General features: G+C 43.0%; 1 protein-coding gene across 13 annotated transcripts in view; it reads right to left on the reverse strand.

Annotated features, from left to right (window-relative positions):
* USP28 (ubiquitin specific peptidase 28) overlaps nucleotides 1-23646 on the reverse strand; it is a 45356-nt gene that overhangs the window by 4683 nt on the left and 17027 nt on the right. For 3 of the 13 annotated variants that reach the window (XM_005291404.4, XM_065570647.1, XM_005291405.5), the window contains 20 exons: nucleotides 22522-22608; nucleotides 21760-21897; nucleotides 21175-21248; nucleotides 19978-20054; nucleotides 19320-19468; nucleotides 17021-17148; nucleotides 16723-16818; nucleotides 16289-16468; nucleotides 15363-15556; nucleotides 14938-15008; nucleotides 12127-12355; nucleotides 9844-10047; nucleotides 7989-8128; nucleotides 7610-7795; nucleotides 6357-6452; nucleotides 4006-4184; nucleotides 3835-3913; nucleotides 3120-3199; nucleotides 1536-1659; nucleotides 178-376 (listed from right to left, as the gene is read on the reverse strand). In XM_005291404.4, the coding sequence (XP_005291461.2) occupies nucleotides 178-376; nucleotides 1536-1659; nucleotides 3120-3199; nucleotides 3835-3913; nucleotides 4006-4184; nucleotides 6357-6452; nucleotides 7610-7795; nucleotides 7989-8128; nucleotides 9844-10047; nucleotides 12127-12355; nucleotides 14938-15008; nucleotides 15363-15556; nucleotides 16289-16468; nucleotides 16723-16818; nucleotides 17021-17148; nucleotides 19320-19468; nucleotides 19978-20054; nucleotides 21175-21248; nucleotides 21760-21897; nucleotides 22522-22608 (2710 nt within the window). Of the gene's footprint in view, nucleotides 1-177; nucleotides 377-1535; nucleotides 1660-3119; nucleotides 3200-3834; nucleotides 3914-4005; nucleotides 4185-6356; nucleotides 6453-7609; nucleotides 7796-7988; nucleotides 8129-8237; nucleotides 8367-9843; nucleotides 10048-12126; nucleotides 12356-14937; nucleotides 15009-15362; nucleotides 15557-16288; nucleotides 16469-16722; nucleotides 16819-17020; nucleotides 17149-18933; nucleotides 19010-19319; nucleotides 19469-19977; nucleotides 20055-21174; nucleotides 21249-21759; nucleotides 21898-22521; nucleotides 22609-23646 lie in introns of those variants that run through there. The other 10 variants (XM_024109069.3, XM_042851850.2, XM_008172347.4 and 7 more) reach the window with 10 other exon arrangements.

Here is a 23646-nt window from a genome sequence, read left to right on the forward strand (position 1 = left end):
CAGGCCTAAGTCCAGTCACAAATGCCCAGACACGCTACATATACAGGGCAAATCCTAAGATGCTAGGAAGGATTTTAAATAGGCAGTAAAGTCCTTCTGTAGTTTAGATCTATGGAACAACCTGACCACTCAGAACATAGGATTTTAAGGGAAGCAAACAAGTCAGCAATTCCCTACCATCCATGTCTTCTTGTCCCAGATAAGAGCACCAGCGGTTCCTCATGACCTCAATGGCATCCAGGTCGTCCTTGGAGATGTCATTATTGATAATGAGGTGCATACAGGGGATGATCAGCTCATTCAGGATGTTAATGCCCTCCAACACATCTGCCTCCGCACGGCTTACAAACAAAGCCGCTGCCATGTCATTCAGCTTCTGTGGGAGAATCAGGGGTCACAGACATTTGAAAAAGCCCTGACTTCAGAGCATGAACAGGCTACTGGGAAAGCGGCACATGACCCACGACTCTTCCAGCTGATGGGAATGTATGGAATGCACACGGACTAATGGGAGCTGACGTGTGCACCAAGAGAATGTAACCCTTAGAACAGTGGTCCCCAAATTTTTGTGGTCATCCCTCTCCCCACTTGAGTAGAGGTTGGAAGAGGGCCTGGTGCCGGGACCATGGTCAGGAGCGGAGCCGCAGCTGGGGCCACGGTCAGGAGCGGAGCCGCAGCTGGGGCCACAGCCAAGATCGAGGCCACCGCTAGGCCCACGGAGCCACAGAAAGAGCTGCAGCTGGGGGCGGGGCTGGAATGGAACTGGGGGCAGAGCAGGGTTGGGTGGTGCTTCCTCCCCACCCCTTGTGGGGACTGGCCCAGACCCTGCCACACTCTTCCCCCTCCTCCTCCCCCCCGAATGTGGGCACACCCCACGGTTTGGGGACCACCGCCTTAGAAGGATTAGATCAGAGAGAACATATTGCTCCAGAATTAGCTCTAAAGTATACAAATAATTTTGGCTTTGAGACGCTAAGATTCAGATCCAGAAACACCAAATGGATTCCCTGAGATCCAAACTCCATCACTTCAGTGAATTTTGCTTCCTAGATTTTCATATTAGTGATGGTACTCGGGAAGGGGTAGATGCCATGATAACAGGTGCCTTAGATATCATTACGCTGCCCTCAGCAGCCGTAATGGAGCAGGCACTACAAATAAGTCTCAGGCTGCTGCTGCTGATTCCTTTCCCAAGGAAAGCCACGTTACCTAGTGCCCGGCAAAAGACTCCCACTGGTGACACAGGAAGAAGCAACGCTGGCTCCCCACAGGGAGGGAAGAGTCGATATTGCTCTTGGTGAAAAGCAAATGGCTGGCATCCACCCCCTCCCTGAAAGACTGTTTTAATGACAGGCTCTTGTACCCTGTCTGTAAGGAGGTGCATGATACATTTGTCTCTTTGGGCAACCTGGAGTGAAGAGACAATGTGCAGATGTGAGCTGAAATCACTGAGCTAGAAGGGGGGAGTATTTAAGGCTGACCAGTCTACCACTGAGATTGTTCACTTTCAATTTAAGACTCAGTAAGATACAAACCAAGAGGCATTTTCTTCTGTATAAAGCAATCAGTGATTCATCCACCCCTCGGTTGGGTCCTTTCATGAGCAGGGAGGTGTTACTTTGGTAGGCATACACCAGGTAGGTCAGTGCTTCCTGGTACCTTGGAGAAGGAGAAGGGTGTTAGTAGTTCATCACACCAGGTGCCACATAGTCCAAAAGCTGCAGTCAAGCTGTCCACCCAGGCCAGACTCTCCACTTCTTCCCCAACAGAGACAAACACGTCACCTTCTTAACGGTGTTATTTGCTCCCTTCTCTCTTTTTCATTCAGCAAACCTCTCAAGAGCAGCCCCCACACTAGGCAGGTTAGCTTTCCGTATGCCTCAGGGACGCTTTGGCTTTCTGGTTTCAACCCCAATATTTAGACTCTGGTCTAGAATTCCTCTGGTTTCAGTGGGAACTTGGAGATGAAAGACACTTTTAGAAGTTTGGAGAACAGTATTTTTCTTTAGAGACTCCACGGTTGTATTTAGAGCTGGTCGAAAAAATTCTGATGAAACATGTTTTCATCCGAACTCGCCAGTTATCTAATTCTAAACGTTTTTTGAGACTGTTCGATTTAAACCAAACTCCGACAGAGAACCCCCTGACCTGCCTGATTTCCTCCCAATTTACCCACCTACTGGACTACATGAGAGCAGGACCGGCTCCAGGGTTTTTGCCGCCCCAAGCGGCGGGGAAAAAAAAAAAAAAAGCCACGATCGCAATTGTGATCTGCGGCACTCCGGCAGCAGCTCCACTGCACTGCTTTCTTCTTCGGCAGGAATTCAGCGGCAGGTGCTTCCCTTCGAGAGGGACCCGCCGCCGAATTGCCGCCGAACAGCCCGACGTGCCGTCCCTTCCCCTTGGCCGCCCCAAGCACCTGTTTGCTGGGCTGGTGCCTGGAGCCGGCCCTGCCTGAGAGTCGGGGACCCCAGGGTTTCCGTGGCGCCAGGGCAGCCTGCCGAGCAAGCTCTCTCAGAGCTAGGGCTTGAGAATTCCAAAACTTTTAGTTTACATTCCGAACTGGAACAAACCAAATTCTGAAATACTGAACTCCTCTTTGAAAAGGAATGTTCTTTCTCCATACAGCTGTCTATACGGTATACTGCTTGCAGTATGGGGGGAAAAGCCCAGCTTTTCAGTTCAAAGTTCCAGGGAGCTCTGTTTCTATGTAGGAGTCAAATTGTTTTCAAACACAATGAGAGTTTCATTTTCACCCAACTTTCCCGAGAGCCAAGTAAAGGCAGTTAGTGCGCTAAATCCTCTCTAAGGACCAGAATGCAAAGTTCCGCTCGTGGAAAACAAGCTGGGAACTGTGTAAGAGGCCATATCACAAATCCACTTATTAACTCAGCACAATAGTTACACTCTGGCTCAAGGTCAGCTCTGAGCCTGTACAGCAAGGAGTACTGGCAGGTCAGGAATCAAGTACTTTGGGAAAAGCACAAGGGTCCCCAAATTGCAATACATAGGGTGCTACATGTCAGGAGCAAGGGGTGCTAGCAGAGAAGCAGGCGCTTTTAGGTATCAGTTACCCCATAGCTTCAGCCAAAATGTAAATATAATTAAATTAAACCTACTTTCTATTCTGGTAGAGTTCCAACCCTGTCAGCAGGTAAACAGACACCTTGTGAAATAAACTGTAGTCTTCATGCCATTTCTGTTTAGGGTAACAGGGAATATTACAGGTTAGTCAATAACATGCTTTCATGTACCCGTACGTCTGGGACAAGTCCCCCACCCCCAGCAAAACCTGGTATGCTAGCTCATTCAGCCTCTGGCACGGAGAGCTCTTACATGGAACATGAGCTCACTCGAACTGGGGGCAAGTTCTCAACATCCCCTTTGCTTCCCCATACAGCTCAAGAACACATTCACCAAGACAGAGGAGTCTCTGGCAATGTTTAACTCCAAACTGGGAGCACCGAATGAGTCCTCTAGAACAAGTGTGAAAACACAAACAGCTGATGATCTGTTGGGAGGTGCGGGGGAAGAGGTTAGCTACACAGCTCCCAGCTCCCATTCTGATCCTATAGACTGACTGTTCCAGGAGCAAGTTAAAGATCCCACAGCACCTTTCAAAAGGGATAGGGCTAAACTGAAACCCCTGTGTCCTAGTCAGAACGCCTCAGGAAACAGCTCCTAATGCTTCTAACTATATAACATTACCAATGGGTATGTAATAGTTGCTGTGTTTGTTTGCACAGTCAATGCACTGCCACTATCTTGCTCACTGCTTTGGGACACCTCCAGCACTAAGGCATTAGAGAAAAGGAAAAAGTTCGAGTCCCTTACCTTATACTCCTCCATATTCACATCATCAGGGCCAATCTCCTTCAGCTTAGCTCGTGCTACTTGCATAATGCTAATTGACCTGCTCAGTGCAACAGAGAGAGACATTAGAGAATGGCGAAGCTACAGAATCCCAAATCAGAAAGTCATGATAGTGGATCCCCTGGCACAAACCTTTCATCGTAGCTGAGGTTTCTATCTGCAAACTGCTCCAGGAGGGTCCGCTCCACTACCTGCTTGGGAGCATTGTTCCGCAAGAAGTAGATGAGCACGTGTTGCAGCCGGGGGTCATTGTGAGGGGTTGGGGTCTCTTTGGCCAGCAGATACAGTCTGGAGTACTCTTCATGGAATGCCTATCAAAGTCAAGCAAATGCTAAATGCCTATTCTTTATTAGTGCTGCACACTGAATTTGAAACCTGCAGTGGAAAGGTTGATTACAAGGCTATAACTGTCCTGTAACTTGACAGGATTCGGTGCAGAGATGTCTAACTGCTACTTACATTAGCTGGCAATTGCTTAGGGCATCTTCCATTAGTTTTAGGCCAGAAGGGACCATGAGATTGTCTAGTGTGACCTCCTGTATGTGATATGCCATTATATATCCTCTGGATAACCCTATGCTGAGCCCAGTAACTTCAGTTAACTACAAGAGACTACACTGTTGTGTGCTACAGGCAGAGAACAGGAGAGACCGAGGTGCCACCAATGCCCAAGGCCCCTCTGATGGCAGGGAACTGACTAGGTGAGATAGGCTCAGAAGATACCAGCAGGCAAACCACACCCCATAACGCAATAAAAAGCGAAAAATCCCCAAAGGTCCCTGCCAGGCTGGCTGGGGTCAGAAATGAAATTTCCCCCCAAAAAAGGTGATCAGTATGACCCTGAGCATGTGAGCAAGACACACTAGCCAGGTTTCTTAGAGGATTTTCTATACCAAGTCATAGCACATCTCCACCCAAACAATATACCATCTCCACTTTATAAAGATGGCCGAATCATATCAATCTATGCCTTAAGCAAAAACATCACCTTTAAAAAGAGAACCCAAGGGAGGTAGGCACTGGCTCCACTGACTTTCAATGGAGTTGGGTGCCTAACTCTCTTAGGCATTTTTGAAGATCCCAGTCCAAGTGCTCATTTTAAGGAACTCTTTAGAGACATCTCAAACCTTTGTTACAATGTGAGAGGAACAAGAATGCAGCTGGCAAAATGTTACTCTGACCAATAATACATGATAGTCAGTAAACCAAAAGCCCCGTCCGATGTTCGTTCTCAATTGCAATTACAGGAAGTCACCGGTGTGATTTAGGACTACCGGAAGCCAATTGGATGGTAGAATGAGTGAATTTTCCTAAGCCCTCTTTTTATTTAACTTCAGTTGTTTGTTTCTCTACAATATCTAGCCCAAACTAGCAATGACCCGCTCTCTGTTCAGGAATATTTACAATATTTACCTTTTTCTAGTCCCTCTTCCCATTGCATAAGCTTAGGAGGACATATTTTACAGAAATTCCTACAGTAAGTGTGTACATTTATGGCCCAAATTTAATTACACACCACATATGGCCTGGTTATGATTAAAATTTAATTTTTATTTTCTGGTGATAATTATATTGAGCACTTATACAGTACCTTCCATTCAAGGGCTCCAAAGTGCTTTTCAGACATAATTAAACCTCACAAGCTCCTGTGAGATAGGTATGGGAAGTATCATTTTTGCACTTGGGGAGAGAGAGAAGTGGAGTGATTTGGCCAAGGTCCCGCAGCAAGTCATGATCAGAGTTGAGATAAGAACTCAGGTCTCTTAACTCTCAAACTGTTGCTTTAAACAGACTATGGCAAATGCACTTGCTTGACTTTACTCAAGGGATGCATTGACTAATGTGACTAAAGATAAAAACATGCATAGGTGTTTGCAGGATTTGGACTTACACTACCTTCCTAACATGCCCACCCACACCTCCATTTTCGTTAGATATAAACATTGAGGGGTTGTTCACTTAAATGGACAATATTAGGTCTAATCTGGCCCAAAATGCAGGCTTGGGAAGGGGGCAACAACAGACTTTCCCAAACCTAGGACTACTAGAAATATTTCTATATTATTTGCCTTAGATTCCAACGTTTGTATGTGTGCATACGTTTTAAACAAAAACATTGTGTGCAACCTAAACAGTGCAATTTTGTGCTCAAGCATGAGACGTGAAAGGCAAATCAGAGTTTTGAAAATCTTTCCGTTCTTGCAGTCTAAGGGGCTATCTGTAACACAAGAAAGGATGCTTATAAAATGTAATGGGTTTAGCCTGACAATCTTTCTTTAATAGAGTCCTCTTAGTACAAGTAATGGAGTGGATAAACGGAAACGTGGAATAGAAAAAAAAAAACTTAGCTGAAAAGGAACTGCACAGGAAGAGAGAGAAGTGGCCAACTCACATCTGTAACATGTTGAAATAGCACACATTTTTCACTGAAGACGTCAGACTAGTGTGTTAAGAGATTTTTAAAAAGGAAAATAAAAGGGTACCTTAACAAGCCCTGCTTCAGACCCATCCCGGTCAAATGTCTGACGGGCTTTAGCAATAGCCAGGATCACACCCTGCATGGCTGGGCTAAGCATCACCTACCACAAGAACAACAAAAAACCCACACACAAGAACAGAGAGGAATAGAAGAAAAGCTGTAGATATACAAGAAAAAAGTACAAAAAAGGTAAAGTTTTAAAGAAAAGTTGTCCAGATCTGAATGGAGATGGGACAACCCAGAGCTGCCATTTGACTACAAATTTAAGTTTATTGTCATTATGTGCAAGTCCAACTCTTGCATGCACGGCCCATGCTGCTATAGATGTTTGAACCCTTCGCTGTGCCACCCCAACTACTCCTCCTGCACTCTCTTCCCCCCAAAGTCATCAGTAAGTGAAAATACAGAGCACACGGAACATAACTGGGGAGAACCTTGCAAAACTACCATTTAACATGAGAGCAATGCCTGAGGCAGAGCATTCCATTGTCCTACCATTACAACACAAGTGTATATTTAATGCAATCAGGTCACATCCAGCTCAACAGATGGAGCTATTGCATTGATAAAATCCTTGAGACAAAACATAAATACTGCTTTATGCAAAGGACAATGCTAAACCCACACCAAACCCTAAAAATGCCCCTGGAAACTAATTGTCTGAACACATTCGTTCTCTTGCAGACAGATTTGTGTAGCTGATGTGCAACTATACTTAGAAAAAAGACTCTGAACATTTTTAAGGTGTCTGATGTGGTATACTGAGCCTCATAATGGGGCTCTTTCAATTGCCAGCATCAAATACAGGACCTGTGACTGGAAAAGTCACATGGCATTGACTGTATGACATTGTCAGCTGACAATTATGATGCTTATGCGAAAAATAGAATCAAAGCCATTGACTACTGGGTGAAAAAAAAAAGTACAAAAACCTCCTTGTGAAGCCAGGCGCCCTAGAAACACCTTAGATATGAGTGACAGGAAGGAAAGGAAGGAGAGGAAGAGGACTTAAAAAAGAAGATGAGTGTGTGTTTTTACAGAGTCACTTTTCAGACTTTTCAAATAGTTTTAAAAAGTAAATTGCTAAACGATTGGATCCAACCTCTTTGCTTACTACAGAGGGAAAAATATACTTGAACTACACAGTTTCATGTCAAAACCACTACTCACCACAAATCTTCAGAAAGCCCCAAAGCAACCCACAATTGCAAAGATTAATGCCAGAAAAATAGCTAGCTCCTGCACTGGGCTCTGTACCTCCTCATTATATCCATCTGCATCAGATCTAACCAGAATCTTCCCCACTCTGGGGATCTCCACTTCAGAGACCTGTGAGCTAGGCTGGGCAGCAGACTCTGTCCCTTTAGCATCTTGTTGCTGTTCTGACTGAACTGTAAGGGCTGTTTCTCTCAGCTGGGTCTTCGTTGGTTCTGCCTCCTTTGGCTGTGGCAGCAGAAAGAGGAGAAAGAGAATAAGAAACAAAGAGAAAACCAAAACCAAAGAGGAAAGTAGAAAGGGATTGGGTTAAATGCAGCAGTGCTGCAGAATTATAAGCAAGTGAGAGAGAAAGAGGTTTGTTAACACAGAGATGCAAAAACAGCGGGCTGCTTCAGGGGCCACGTTCCAGAGTTCTCACCTCACACAGAGCAGCCTCTACACCATTCTTCTCATAGGCATCAGCTGTATTTGCAATGGCCTGGGCAGTCTGGTCCTTTGCAATCCTGGCATGTTCGGAGGACAGCGAGCGTATGCTGTGTTCACAGCCTGAGGACTGGTCTGATTGGAAATTCAGAGAGATGTTAACATTCAGTAATGGCACCAGGAAGGTACAAATCCAAATGGAAGACAGAAAAATGGTAAATAGGATGGCTGCATGGTACTTTACCTTAGTATTTACCAGGCACAGTGACCAATGTCCTTCCCATGCAATTCCACCTTCTATAACATTGTCACTGGTTGCAGCCTCCTTTGTTACGGAAGCGCCAGCTCAGTTTTCCTCACACACAACTCAACTCTTGGGTAACATTCCAGAAAAGTCAACATTTCAAATGGCAGGTCATTAAACTCTATTAAGGTGCATCTACACTACAGCTGCAAACAAGCTTCCCAGCCCAGGGAGACAGATTCGGGCTAGCACACTAAAAATAGCAGTGTGGATGTTGTGGCTCGGACAGCAGTTTAGGCTCTCAAGTTTACCTGACCCCCTGAGCTTGGGTGGCTAGCGCAAATCTCCGCCAGAGCTGTAACATCTGCCCTGCAATTTTTAGTACACTAGCTCGCACTCCATTAGCATGAATCTGCCTACCTGGGCTGGAAGGTTTGCTCCCAGCTGCAGTGTAGACGTACCCTAAAAGACCCGATCGCGCAAAGCACTTCATCACACAAGTAGTCAAATTGAAATCAATGGCACTACTCATGTTTAAAGTTAAACACATGCTTAAGTGGCGTGGGCTGAGGGATGTGCCAAGTGGTTTGAGCATTGACCTGTTAAATCCAGGGTTGTGAGTTCAATCCTTGAGGGGGCCACTTAGGGATCTGGGGCAAAATCAGTACTTGGTCCTGCTAGTGAAGGCAGGGGGCTGGACTCGATGACCTTTCAAGGTCCCTTCCAGTTCTAGGAGATGGGATATCTCCATTACATTTTTCTGCCATGCGGGCAGGGGACTGGACTCGGTGACCTCTCGAGGTCCCTTCCAGTCCTAGAATCTATGAATCTATGAATTAAGTGCTCTAGCAGATTAGGACCTAAGGTTTTTGTACACAGCTCAACAGACCCTGAGCTCAAGGGCCAGTATGTCACACATTCTGCTGGTCAGAAAAATAATTTTGTGGCCTCAGAGGACAGAATTTTGGACTATACATGGCAGAAAACCTTATTTGAGGAGAGATTTCTGTATCATTTGGTAAACGGTGATGCACAACCCTAGTTTTACATCACATTTGATTCTGGAGTTTGAAATTTAATTCCCCAAGGAGACGAATTAATTAACTAACTATCTCCCTGCACTTTCAAGAGGTTCTTCCTCACCTCCTGTCCTAAAACATGAAACGCTGCTGTGTACCATTAAACAGCATGACTGCACTTCAATGGCAATATTACACACAACCACATTTGTGAATCTCAACGAGACTCACACGAAAAAGGACTGCTGTAATGAGTGGTCTCCCACTCAAGAGGTGAACACGTCAATGTTCTACAATAAACACACAAATTATTAATATAATTAAATCAAATTGAGATTAGATCATTGCCAGGCACTGACTGTAAAACAGGATATGATCAAACTTGATGGCATGTCTTTAGCTATGCATGATCGAACATTAGCTTTTTCCTGCTGATATGATGGGAATTCAGCAACTGAGTTTAGTTGGTAGCTTTCCCCAAGCGTTCAAAATTGTTATGAAAAGCTCCGATAATGGTGAAATTTATTGCAGGGAAGTTATTGTAGAGACACGGAACGTGATCTGATAACACACTGATCTTGTGTTACCTTGTCCTGATTCAGAAGTGAAATCCTGAGATTCAGAAGTAGCTGAAGGCTCTATCTGAGGGATCTTGCAGGACTGCTCCTGTTCCCATTCCTCCACCTCCTGTTCAAGCCTCCAGTTGTCTTCTTGTATGTAATTCTGGAGTTCAGGTGGCAGAAGTTCTACTTCTTTCTGAAACTGTCCCGTTTCTGCATCAGCAGCAGCATCTGCAGAAAAGCAAGATTTTTTGTTAGCAATGAAACACACAGCAGCAAGATAATACTGCCGCAAACGAGGAATATCTAGAAACGTTAAGGAAGACTGATCAAATGGATTGGAAAAATAAAGAAGGAAACGAATATTTTTTCCTGGAATTTGAATTCAGGATGCTCCATAAACAAGTACAAGAAGATGGTAGATGGTCAGCTCTTTGGGCAAGGGGCCGTCTTTTTGTTCTGTGTTTACACAGAACCTAGCACAATGGGGTCCTAGTCCATGACTAGTGCTCCTATGCACTATAGTAATCCAAACAATAACTAACCATAGAAAGGTACATTTCTGCATGGCGCACCTGGGCTCGGTAAACCCTCTTGAAGTAACGACCAGGGCTGAGAGAGGGCATAGATTTCTCTTTACCAAAGGCTACCATAATGCTACAGATGGGGCTTAAAATGACAATAACCAGAAAACTTGGAGTTCAGCTTAAAACTCCACACTTCAACCACTACATGAAACTGAGGGGTACAAAACTGCAAGGATTCCAGGTAGTGAGTGATTTTATACAGGTACTGAAATATCTAGGCATAATGGGACACTGGTTAATAATGGTATTTCAGCTCTATAGTACCACTTAAGAAAAAATATAATGAGGAGTGTATCTAATACCGAATGATAATGCCCTATCCCAGATTCTTTCCTTTATAAAAATACTTAAAAGTACAAGGGTCTTTAAAAGCACTAAATGTATATGAAGTCTCATTAAAAGCATAGGATGGGTTCAGTTTAGAAACTGAAAAGTCAGAGCACTAGGAAGACAAACAAGAACTTGTTTCAGCTTCCTCATTCCCATTAGCTAGATTCTGCAATGACTATTGCTGTATTGTTTGCTTTTATTATATCAAAATGAGCCATGTACGAAATTATTAGGCTCTTCTAGATGGCCAACAGCTGTACGATGCAAGTAGCTGCTTACACGCTCATGCATTGTAAACACACAATTACAAGGATCAGTTATCATTAGGGATAATTCATCTCAGGCACAGAAGGGACGATACGCTGCATAAGCAACATGCACTGGGTGTGCTGTGTATATTATGCTACCACTATCTATCAGAAGCCAAAACAAAGAGCAGGGTGTGTAAATGGCCAGGCCAAAGTAGGAAACATTCTGTTTGATCTTATAAAGGATTTGCCGACTGTACACGGACACAATGAGAATGCCAGAATACAGGCCAACTGAAACACAAAGACAAATGCAGGACTGGACATTTATATGGACAAGAAGAATAGTTACAGTTAATGCTAAGGATAGGTCTACACTTACCTCTGGGTCCGGCGGAAAGCAATCGATCTTCTGGGATCGATCCCGGAAGTGCTCGCCGTCGACGCCGGTACTCCAGCTCGGCGAGAGGAGTATGCGGCATCGACGGGGGAGCCTGCCTGCCGCGTCTGGACCCGCGGTAAGTTCGAACTAAGGTACTTCGAATTCAGCTACGTTATTAACGTAGCTGAATTTGCGTACCTTAGTTCGAAATGGGGGGTTAGTATGGACCAGGCCTAAGAAAAACCCTGAAGCATGAGGTTAAGACAATCTCCAACAATTAGGGATTAGGACATCCTCAATTTAATGGGGGACAGATTAGCCCACATATGCCTGTTGCAAGGTTTCTTTCACCTTCCTCTGAAGCACCTGGTCTGGCGACTGTCAGCAAGACAAGGATACTAGGATAGATGGACAAGGGGGCTGACCCAGTATGGCAATTCCTATAAGCCTGCATTAACCAAGCTATATGAAACAATACTTTAGTATCATCCCAAAAGGTCGGAACAAGCGCTCACCTGGGCTGGTGAATCAAGCACAAGACAGGGAGCATCTCATTTTTATCTCACTTCACATATCCATTTTGCTTCCAACTCCCTCTTTGGCCATGGAACCCCCCGCTGTCACAGCTTCCCCATCCACAGAGCAGGGATAACACTTACTAGTGTCACAGCGGTGTTGAGCAGGTTAATGAGCATTCAATGCTACGAAGGCAACACACACCACACAAGTGACTAAGTTCTACCTGTAGCTTTGGTTCTAGTACCTGCAACAAAGTGGGACAGCTTATCATTGATGTACATCAGACAATAGGCACTGGCATTCCTCAGGCCTCCATATGAATCTCTCTCCAGTTCTTCCCAGGATGATTCTGTCACAGAGATGTCATTGTATTTGAGCCAGCTCTTCCGGGGCTGGTCGTATATGTAGGCCCAGTAGTGACCGGCATTTGCTTGGCCCTCATGAACCAGGACAGCATGCAAGCGATAAGGAACCTGAAAATTCACATGGACATGATTTCTGGGCTTATCTTGAATGGATGAAGTAATCGAAAATCTATGAAGACATTCACAGCTGTCACATGCTTAAAAATTGTCCATTCGTTCATTCGACTGCCTGATGTAAACAGATTCCCTTCCCCTTGATGAGCTCAGCTTAAAAACACTTCTATCCACTACCAGTGTGACCATGAAATCCTAAGCCTGACCACCCCACTGGTATCCAAACCTGTCAAACTAATTTCATGTTTCATGTGTGGCAGTCACCATATCTCATCTAAACTATTTAATGAGTTTCTTACTACTGAGGTTCTTTCTAAAATGTTTGCCAGAGACCCATGATGTGCCAGACACAAGTTCTTCTGGTTCCTATTGCTGGGGTGAAAGATAATTGGAACTTGGAGCCAAGCCCCCTTGCATTCAAATCTGTAACAAAAATTCTCAAGCAATCAGCCTGGCTGCCTTTAACAGAGCCTTGTGCCTGGCACACACAAAGTGTTTTCAGGACTAAGATTGGAGAAGCATCCCACAAGTGTTGTATAAATTTTTAAAAATGCACTTACTACAGTGGCTTTGATTCTCTGAATACACCCCTGTAATTCCAAACTATACGATTACCTGCACTGCTATGTGGTGACAGAACCTATTGCAAAGTACAGTACCCGAAGACCCCCTTCTCACACCAGAGAGTATAGAATAGTTCAGGTTGATAACCAAAACCCATCCAAAAATAAAGCCCTCTCTGCAGAGTCTACTCAGGACAGGAGTTCCCCAGGTCCTTCCTGCCCAAAGTATCTGAGTGACATGGATCAGAGGATACTTCATCACTCTCAGATCTTGGGAATCTGACAAGTCTGAGGACACCTACCAATCCTCCTTGAACACTCAGGTTCCAATAAATGATCTAAGCATCTTATATCTAAAGCCTTATTATCTCTGGTCTTATAGGCTGTAAGGTAGTCATCTGCACTAGGGAATAACTGGAATCAGATTCAGAGGACAGGTGTGTAATTTTCAGATGCCTGTTCAACCTATGCTTCCTGTTCTTTGATACAGAAACAAATGAATCCAAGAAGAGCCTGGGACTCTCAGTAACTGGCTGTTCTACTCGCAGGTAAAGATTCAGAGACCTCATGCCGTGGTGGATGCAAGAAGTTCTTCTGCAGACAGGCTCAGACTCAGAACCACATGACTGGCTCTTTCTCCAATGGATCAGAGACTTCTCAGGCAAAGACCTAGAAGGCCCTCTTGGTCTGACAAAGTCTCCGCCAGCTTATGTGGGCCCAAGATCCAGGCACATTTCTAGGCCAGTTCTTGCTGGAAAGCCTTTATTATTTGTTTGCAGTATTTACAGGCATTGCAGTTCCTGGCTGGTGGGCAGATGGAGCAATTGCCTATCTAAGATGTCATACATTGCAAGGCATCCACAGTGAAGGTGACTTGATAGAAATATTAGGTCAAGAACAGAAGTAATGAAATCTGAACACTTTCCCCAGGCACAGAAAATGTAATTGTGAGAAAAAGTCCAAACACAAAACGAGAAAAAGCTAATGACAATCCCCTTTTTAAAACTCTAATCCTAATACAGGGAGAGAACTAGGTTCTGCATCCACTGAGGCTGAAAAGCACAGAAATGAGACAGTTGGCAGTGGAGGAGTTTCTGGACTCTTGGTTCTAGAAAACTGGAAGAGAGCTCATTCCCACACTACCTCTTGCCCCATCCCCAAAAGCTTTGAAACAGGTCCAGTCACCGAGTGGCAGGGCAAGAGATCTCGCATCAGGGATCTACCAAGGCAACGTCATGTAGGTAGGTAGAACTACAAAGTGTGAATCAGCAGAGAGAAGAATTCTGAGCCCTAAGCCAGGCCATCTTGCACCAAGAAATCAGCTATCTATAACCAAGAACACACAAAGGGGCTGACCTGTTACATACTAAAGGGAAAGGGCAGCAAAATAAAGGCTAGAGTTTACCTCAGATTTCATCAAGAAAGCTAGGGGGGAAAACACACTATTTCTTGAAAATCCTTAAATTTTTTAAAACAAAATTTTCCCGGGGAACTTTTGAAATATGCTAAAGCAGAAAAAGTAAACTGACCACCAACAACTTGGATTTCACATTATACAATGGGCATTGTTCAACTGGTAAACATAGTAGAGCATGACTACCCTGCAGTGACATAGGGAGTTCATCCTTCAGGGTCTTTGACTAATCCAGATATTTATGACTCTACAAAATTCATCTTAGCATGTGCAGGTGCCCAAGTGCTAATGGGAGAAACTGACAGTGACAAGTGTTTATCTAAGATTATATTAAATGCATTATGTTCAGTTTGTTTTTAGGTTCATGGATCCTATTAGTCACCTACTAAGAACACCATTTTAAGTAAGTTATTTCCCTCCTCAGAAAGGCATGTGTTTCGTTTCAAAGCGAACTTGGCAAAACATTTAGACACCCACCCCTTCCTACGTACATGCGTGCAACTTCCCTAATATTAATGTGACCTATAGGCACACACCAGCAGCACTATATCATTTTAATGAGCCCCTCTATGAAAACCTAACAAAGCCACACTTCCTACCTGACGGAGGACAGGGTCACCATACATTTGACCAATGGATTGGTTGATTCTGGTAATACAGTCCTTCAGATCTATTGAGAACAACAACACAGATCATCAGCTTTGTTTAGATAGTGCCCCCTTCACTCCAAACACATGGGAGTACAGAGGTAATCAGAACATAGGCCCTTGCCTGCCCTCGGATACAATCATGCAGTTACTACCACAGAAGTTAATAGAAAGTTGTGCATGCTTATCTTATGATAGACCAGGGCCTTGTATATATACTGGACATCACATTACATTTAAGGATTATTGCTACACTCACTGCTGAAAAGCAGCCACCTCTGGGGTGGAGCATGGTTCAGGAGTTAGACAGTTGAAGCTGCCAGAGGGAATTTAGGTTAGCAAAAGGCTGAAATGCACGATAAATACTTGAGGCCAACCTTGGATGTCCTGCTCAATCTCGCTCCTCCATCGCTGCAGGCACGTCCTAACTAGGCTCATCTCCTCCTCAGTGACCACACGAGGAGCTGGGCATTCAGGCATTTCTGCTGGTAAACAGGAGGGCTGGGACGGAGGGTTTATCAGAGTGGATGCTGCACCTTCAGTGTTCTCAGTACTTTCTGTTTCTAATACACTATGAAGCAAAAGCCACATATTGATGGACACATTATTCAGGCTGCTGTTTCCAGAGAGCATACTCAAGTTCACAATGCTTTAAAAAAATATTCAAGATCTGAACAAGCAAGTTTCCATCCCAGATGATGCCAGGCTTACACGTATTCACTAGTCAGGGAACAGTTTGGTAGTGCAGTCACTTCCGAGAGGACCAGATCCCAAGACAAGAGGTGATGTAAAAGCGCGAGTTCTTACAGGACTCCACAGTGAAGCATAGAGCCACAATCCACAGCACTGACAATTCCTTCCCATTTTACCAGAGAACGCATTTACTTGCTTGCTTAAATTCAGAGCGCAAGCCAACCATGGTGGGTGGATTTGTGATACTTCAGTATTGCACTATTTTAATGGTTGATGAAACAAAACAAAAGATTACTACACTGTGCAAAGAGTTCACATAATTTATCTCAAGATTACTGCTTAAACATAGCAGTTTGACTTTGTTTCTGGAGAGGAAAAAAGCACAAACTGGATGCCGTGTTATCTGCACAGATTGGTAGCACCCATCTGGGAGCAGGATACTCAAAAGCAGGGACTGTCTGTGTTGGTGTTCATACCACACATCCCCAAGGTCCCGAGTGCCTAGACAACTGAACCATACGACAACAGCTCCTGGAGCAATGATCCAGGACTCTTTAGCTCAAAAGGTCAAAGCTCTTTCCTTAGCCAACAAACTTTTTTCTTTCCTCACCTATTTTGCTGCAGAGGTTCATTCAGACCACAGCTCTCAGCTGGGGACTGTGCAGGAGTCATCTGAGAGTCCTGAGCAGAGGGAACAACTAAAGGTAGCTTTGTACTGGCAAATTCAAGAACATACTGTAGCATGTCAGGTAATGGGAAGCGGCTTGGGCCAGAGCCATATTTCATGTATCTAAAGAACAGAAGCAAGACAGCAGAGGTCTGTTAACTGAATCCTCACACAACTCATTTTACAAGGAGAGGAAAATAGTATGCGCAAGCCATATTTATTATAAAATATAAATGCCTAGTGGCTGCTGGTTATACTAATAACTAACTGTTGTGTTACTTAAATTAAGCTCTTGCACACAAATAGCTCTTATTCAATTTCATGCCTTGTTTAAAGAGAAAAACACCAACTTGAAGGGGAGGGAGTTGGCTGCTTACCTTTCCAATTTCTGCTGAAGAACTGCTATTTGCTTCCTCAACTTCCTCGTCTCCTCTCTCTTCTTTTGAATAATCTCTTTACTGCTGTACAAATACCTAAACAAATAGTGCCCCCCCCCAAAAAAAGTGACTGAGTGAGATTTGTATACCTCTAAGCTCTGCACTGTCTCTCATATGCATAAATTTTAACATTTCCCTGCCCACAGACCCACCCACCCCTCTATTTCTCTAGTTAGAATAAAACAGAGCAAAGTGTGAGGAATCAGTTTTGAAATACAACAGCCTTGTAAAATCTCACCTGTCCATATAAATAATCTGGGGAAATTCTAGCTTGTTGTGAATCTTCTCTGGCTGCCCTAGTGACTGATTGAACTCGAACCGGGAGAGTTCAAAGGTTAACACCGGAGGGAGCTTTGTAAACCAACGCTGTAACAAACAGAAATGCCCCAATGAGGGCACAGGTTTTGAGAGGATGGCTGAATGGCACATTTTATATCAACAAGTAATTCTGCCCCCCCAATAACTTTCTTCCCTTATACATACAAAGTGTGAACTAAATCAACATGAGTTGCTATTTAGAAAGCCTAATTTTACAAAATATAAGACTTCCACTTCCATTTTAGACCTTCACCAGACAAAACATAGTTAAATAATATCCAGAAAGTCAATATTTGATGCCCAGAGCACTCAGATTGATAGACTTCCATCTAGTCAAGGAGCAAATTTAGAATAAGTTGGCAAATGCTACACTGAAACCATGTCTGTAGGCCCACTGAGAGGGAGAGTTACTTCACATTGCTGCTGGCACACAAAGAACATCAACAAATAGCAGCCCTTAACCAATCTCTGTGCACTCAACTACTCTCTTGGTCTATTCAGAAACTCTTTAGCTTAAGAGGCACAGACAACAGATCACCTTCTCAGTATTTGGAGTGTTGCTCTAAATGCTACATTGAAAAGGTTATTCGCAGTTGCATTTATACTTTCCCTGGCTCCCAGCTTTCAAGACTATTTCTAACATCCACTGCCAGAAGAATATTTCATGCATTCTAACGCAGTGCCAGACAGACAGTACCCTCCCCCTTGTGGGCTCCTGATAGTACACTAAGATAATACTGCTCTGAAAGATCCATATCAGAAAGCCAGAACACAACGGTTCATCCGCAGAATCAAAATGCACCAATAATATTGTCAGTGAGGGTCAATATTAATGTAGACAGAGGGAAGCTGCCATTTATCATGACCCTTTTGAGAAAAGTCAACCAAACATCCTCATAACCAACAACAGCAGGGACATGTTTATACACCTGCTATCAAGGTAAAGACACAGATTTCTAGTTAATCCTGCTGCATATCAGGCTTCAAAACACTCACCTAAGGTCTCAAAAGATAAAATGCACTTTATTTTCCACATCCCCTATCATGAAGTCCTCTAGTCACGATATCCTGGGAAGTTAAATTAATGAGCACAGATTTTCCAATCACATCTCCTAAAATTAAAAGTGACAGTCCTTGGCTTATTTCCTTGTTTGAGACACTTTCCCCTGCTTTTTAGTTAACCATTTAAAGGAACTAAAAGCCATGGACCTCTCCTATCACCTGTTGAACTCCATCTTGCTCACACTGTCTAAGATTTTGCACAACACCAATCCTACCAGAAGTCTGCTTCGACTGTGTCTGTGTGCTCTAACACAGGAGCAGCAATCACCAAAATCAGGCAGTTGATTCCAAAGTTAGATGGGCCTTAAAACAAGCTCATCCTGAAGTCAAACCTCTTTTTTAATTCAAGTCACTGCAACTCATCTTTCAGGCACTCACCTAATGAGTGAAACTTTTCCTCCTCCCCCTTTTACCACCAACCCTTGCAAACATCTCTTTAGTGTTATCTTCCAGCACCTTTTTAACATGGCCTACAGGCTAATTTCCCTCAGTCTGCCTTCACATCACATGAATCCTTCCATCATTTTAGTTGACCTTCTCTGTCGTCTAATTTTCCCATTGCTTTTATCTATAAAGTGAGGCTGAATGCAATGTGTGTATCTTAACCTTTTACTTTGTCACAAAGTTAAGCAGTTTATGATTGGCTCATGATTTGAGTAATTAAAAAAAGGAAAAAAATAATCAGCACAGGCAGAAGGTTAAGAGTTACAACGAGAGAGAAAAATGAACACTATAACAGGGAGAAAAAAATACAAATTCCAAATGGCATACCATAGAGTTAAGCACTGTACTTTTACCCTCCGAAAATATGGAGGCAGTGGTTCTCCCCTACTCAGGTACAGGTAGGCTTCAATAGAAAGAGAGAGACTTTATCACACTTACACATCAGAAGCAGGCGCCTTTTTAAAAGGGTAAACTCCTGGAGTAAGTTACATTGGACAACAAGGTCTTTACAAATAAACTAGGGCTTGGTGGCTTAGATATCAACTCACATTTAACATTAATGTACATTTAACAGACTGACCACGAAATGTTTTACATTTGGTGAAGAGGGAATTTTTACAGTCACCATTTTAAGTTACCAGGATACAATAGGACCTCCGTCCACTACATTGACTGCAGCCTTTGAAGAAGAGCAAATAATACATGCAACCAACCTCTTGTCCATACTTCACTGATTGATCAGAAGGTAGTGGCTCAATCTCCCCTTCTACCATGGCCCCTTCCAAACATTCGTTTAAGTTCCGATAACCGTTTACCTGAAGGGGATACTGGCCAAAGGTCTCTATCTTAGAAAAGGTCTTGCCTGAATAAAGGGGAAGGAAAAAAAATATAAACCACCTTAAAACAACAACAAAAACTCTCTGCTCTCTAACTTATTTTAGTATATACAACTATATGTTTCCTACCAAAACAACAGCTTGTAACACTCCACGGGATCTTGCAACAAATCACCCAAGATCTTTCATCGGGCAGGCAGGTTAGACACATCATCAAAGTAGAGAAATTAGGCCCCTTTGGCTCATCTTCTCTAGAGGTGAGACCCTTTACAAATCTATGCTCATGACAGTGAGTATTTAATAGAGGATACTACCCTTTGGAGAACAGACTTTACATTATATTCACCGGCACTAGGACAACTATATAAAGATAATCTAATCTGTATGCCTATTGTAATAGCGAAGAACCAGACAATCTCACCAAGAAACTGCAACAACACACAATGTCACAAATCATATCATAGATCTACACTACAGCAACAATCAAACCACTCAGAAAAAGAGTTAAATGTAAAACCAAAAATCTCTAACTTACCCTCATGGACCCCTTCAGTCAAGAAAGTCCCATAGAAGAGTTGCACCATTGGATTTTCTGATTTGTCTCGAGGGCTGCTGTTTTCAAAAGGAGAGTGTACGCATTTTGTTAGACAGAAAGGGAGCATATGGGTGAGTTACACTTGCCTTCACAAGAATACATATATATTAGAATTTTTATTTTGATGGCATCAACAAAATATAACCAACATTAATATAACTGGAGGAAAAGGCAGCAAACATGGCCCCAAACCCAAGCTATGAGGGAATAGGTAGTTCCTCAATTAATAAATATTACATATGCTGCCCTTTTTTTTTTATTTAAAGGCCACAAGGTATTAAAATGGACTTAAATTTAACAGCTAAACCTCAGCCTTGGGCTTTGTGCCTAAAAACAAACAAACCAAAAGAAGAGAAAGCCATCAATTTGTAGTAATACTTATAATTATACACTACATTTTGAAAGTGCCTTTAGAAGGATCCCAAGATGCTTCTGTAAATATCATCATCCCATTTATGTTGATAGGTAACACAGAGGTGGGAGTGACTTGCCTAGATCAGGTTACAGAGTAAGCCAGTGTCAGAATCAAGATTGCAACCCAGGAGTCCTGGACACTTGACCTCTATTCTAACCCATAATTGCTGGTTCTGGATAAGTTTGCACTCAGAACTCAAGTTATGCATTTTAAACAAACCAGTTTATCCGTACAGACAAAAAAATTACTCTTCTGCACTTAAAAAAATCATCAACAGTTATTTAAGTGTAAAAAGCAGATGCTTTTCATACAGCGTGACCCCGTACATGTCAAGACCTTTTATAATTGTAACTATCACACTACAGATGAATGCACTATTCAATATGAATTTAGCCCACCGGCTGTAACAACTCTAAACAATACAATATAGAGTTTATTACCTGGTGAATAATCCATGTTGAAGAGTTCCATAAAAACTTATGTACTCTGTAGGTCACAATCGCATCAAATAAAAGCACCTATCTAGGCAAGAAATGCTGATGCAAACACAGAATGCTGAATATTATTGAAAAGGGATTATCCTGACTGCTGCAGTGAAGAAATGGTTTCTTGGTTTGCCTAAAATATTAATTTAAACTCTAGCATCTATTAGCCAAACAGTCTAATTATAAATCTATTTTTCTGGGCAGTAAGTAAAAACAACCCAAACGATAACAACTCACTTTACATTCACGGACAGCTGGAATGCATCCTCTAGCCAATCCAGAAGCTTGTGTGTGACTTCGCTCACATCTTGCTAAAAGAGAGCCAGAAATTGGAGAGTGAAAGATTCTATCAAGAAAAGGCTTTGATAGAAGCAGGTTTTATTAAAATCTCACACTTGTTCAAATATACTCACAAAACTATTGTGGTATCTCTAACCATGTGAACGAGCTATACAAGCTAGGTGTTATTACCACTATTCTAGGTCAAAGATGAACACTTTATCCAGCACTGCACTAAGTCAGAGGAAACTATGCTGGGGACATGGAGAAGAAATCAAGTTCCAAATCCGGTGGTCCCCCACAGCAACTCCGATAGCAGTGAAGGGACAAATTTCACATTGGCTATTTAACTGTCTTTTTGGTATGCACGTGCCTTTCACTGTCATGGATCTTTAAGAGGGGGTTTTACACAAACTTGTCAGGTGAAACACAGACAGGCAAGCGTTTGGAATTATAGTAGCAGGGCATTAAGTGAAACATGACTGTTTATATCTTTATTAGGGCTGTTCTGGAGAAAGCCAAGAGGCATTGTATCCATTTTACCTGCTGTTCGTCAGCTGATTTAAATGCGCCTTTTAAAAGTTCCAGTGATGCAGTGGGGTCTACAAATTTACGATGTGTCCCCAGCATTAAAGCAAAGAGACACTGAAGTTCCTGCATGAATGCAATATTTCTCTTTTCCTAGAAAAGAAGAGAGCACAATAGTCTACTGCTCAATAAAAGTAGGACACATATATGAAGAGGTAAATTAACAGCGCCAGCACAAGGAACGTTAATATAATGGACAGTCTCATAAGAGACCAACTTGTGTTAGGAACCCATATCTCCTTCGCCATGATGCAAGGATCTTTCTTGAAAGCAGATCTGATCACGAGTCAAGTACATGGGAGAACTGAAGGATTTGCAATGGTTCCTCAAAGTGTGAAATCTGGGCTCAGGAGAGGTGCCAGAAGTAATATGGCATCTAGAATAAGAAGGCCAAGCTGTACTCTAATATTCTGAAGTTCAGACTTTCGCTAGAGACTTGGGGTTTTAAGGGGAGGTATGGGGGAGACTGAGAGAAAACAAGTCCTGAATTTCTGGAGTCACTAAAACAGATTAACAAGGCACAGATTTTCCACTCTCTCTGCAGTTCCTAGTTTTTGAGAAAAGTTATAGGAGAAACTTTCAACCATTTCTGTAATAACTGATTATCCTCAAGAGCAATTTCCCACCCTTGTCTACAAGCAGCAAGTCAGTTATTATAGTCACCAATACAAACGGCCAGAATCCCTGGAAGAGCCAGGCGTTTCCAGGAGAACTTACACTGCGACTTCGACAATTCTCAAGCATGCTTTGCGGGAGAGAATAACTAAGGACCAGCCTACGAAATTCCGGCAGCTGGAAGAGAGACTGAAAGGAAAAAAGGGTTAAGAGAGAGTGTCTGGGCTGGTCAACTCAAGTCTGGACTTTGGTCTCATCTTCATTTGCTAAGCCCATCTCATTCTTTGCAGACTGTATGTTTTTCTTACTCACCCCCAACTTCTTCAGTGACTTTCTCCTTAAGAAGTAAAACCTTTAACAGCTCTGGGTGTCATAAGGAGGAGGGAGAAAACTTGTTCACCTTAGTCTCTAAGGATAGAACAAGAAGCAATGGGTTTAAACTGCAGCAAGGGAGGTTTAGGTTGGACATTAGGAAAAAGTTCCTCACTGTCAGGGTGGTTAAACACTGAAATAAATTGCCTAGGGAGGTTGTGGAATCTCCATCTCTGGAGATATTTAAGAGTAGGTTAGATAAATGTCTACCAGGGATGGTCTAGACAGTATTTGGTCCTGCCATGAGGGCAGGGGACTGGACTTGATGACCTCTCGAGGTCCCTTCCAGTCCTAGAATCTATGAATCTGACCTTCCCCTTCCCCAAGACTCAATTCCCTCCATCCCTCCCAACTAAATTTTTTAAGTAAATTAAGAGAAACCTTTTGGGAAAGAGTGAGGAGAGTTCTTCCCACCCCCAATACTTATCTGCTGATGTAAAAAGAGCCCGAAGAATTAAGTGTGTTTGGTTCTTCTTTCTGCTGTCTCTTCTCATTTTACTAATCACTAATAATAATCGCTAATAATGCACCCAGTCTAGTTTCTTATTAGTTCAGGCATCTAACTCCATTAACTGTACTCCATTAACTTGAATCTGATACACCATATGCTGTGGAGCCAGTGTTCACTCCAGTAAAATTACATTATCATCACTTTACCAGTCTGGTTTCTGTCATTCAAGAAGTATTTTACCATTGCACCATGACACAGAACACACATTTGTAAATAATAATAAATACATGGATATATTTATATAGCCTTTTTTCTGTATCTCATTTTTGCTCTGATCACTTGGCTGCTGGTTTTGAACAGGATCAGAGTAAAATATGCTGCCGCAAAAAGAAACTCACACTTTA

The sequence above is a fragment of the Chrysemys picta genome, chromosome 16 (assembly GCF_011386835.1).
Source record: "Chrysemys picta bellii isolate R12L10 chromosome 16, ASM1138683v2, whole genome shotgun sequence".
In the NCBI taxonomy this organism is placed as follows: domain Eukaryota; kingdom Metazoa; phylum Chordata; order Testudines; family Emydidae; genus Chrysemys; species Chrysemys picta.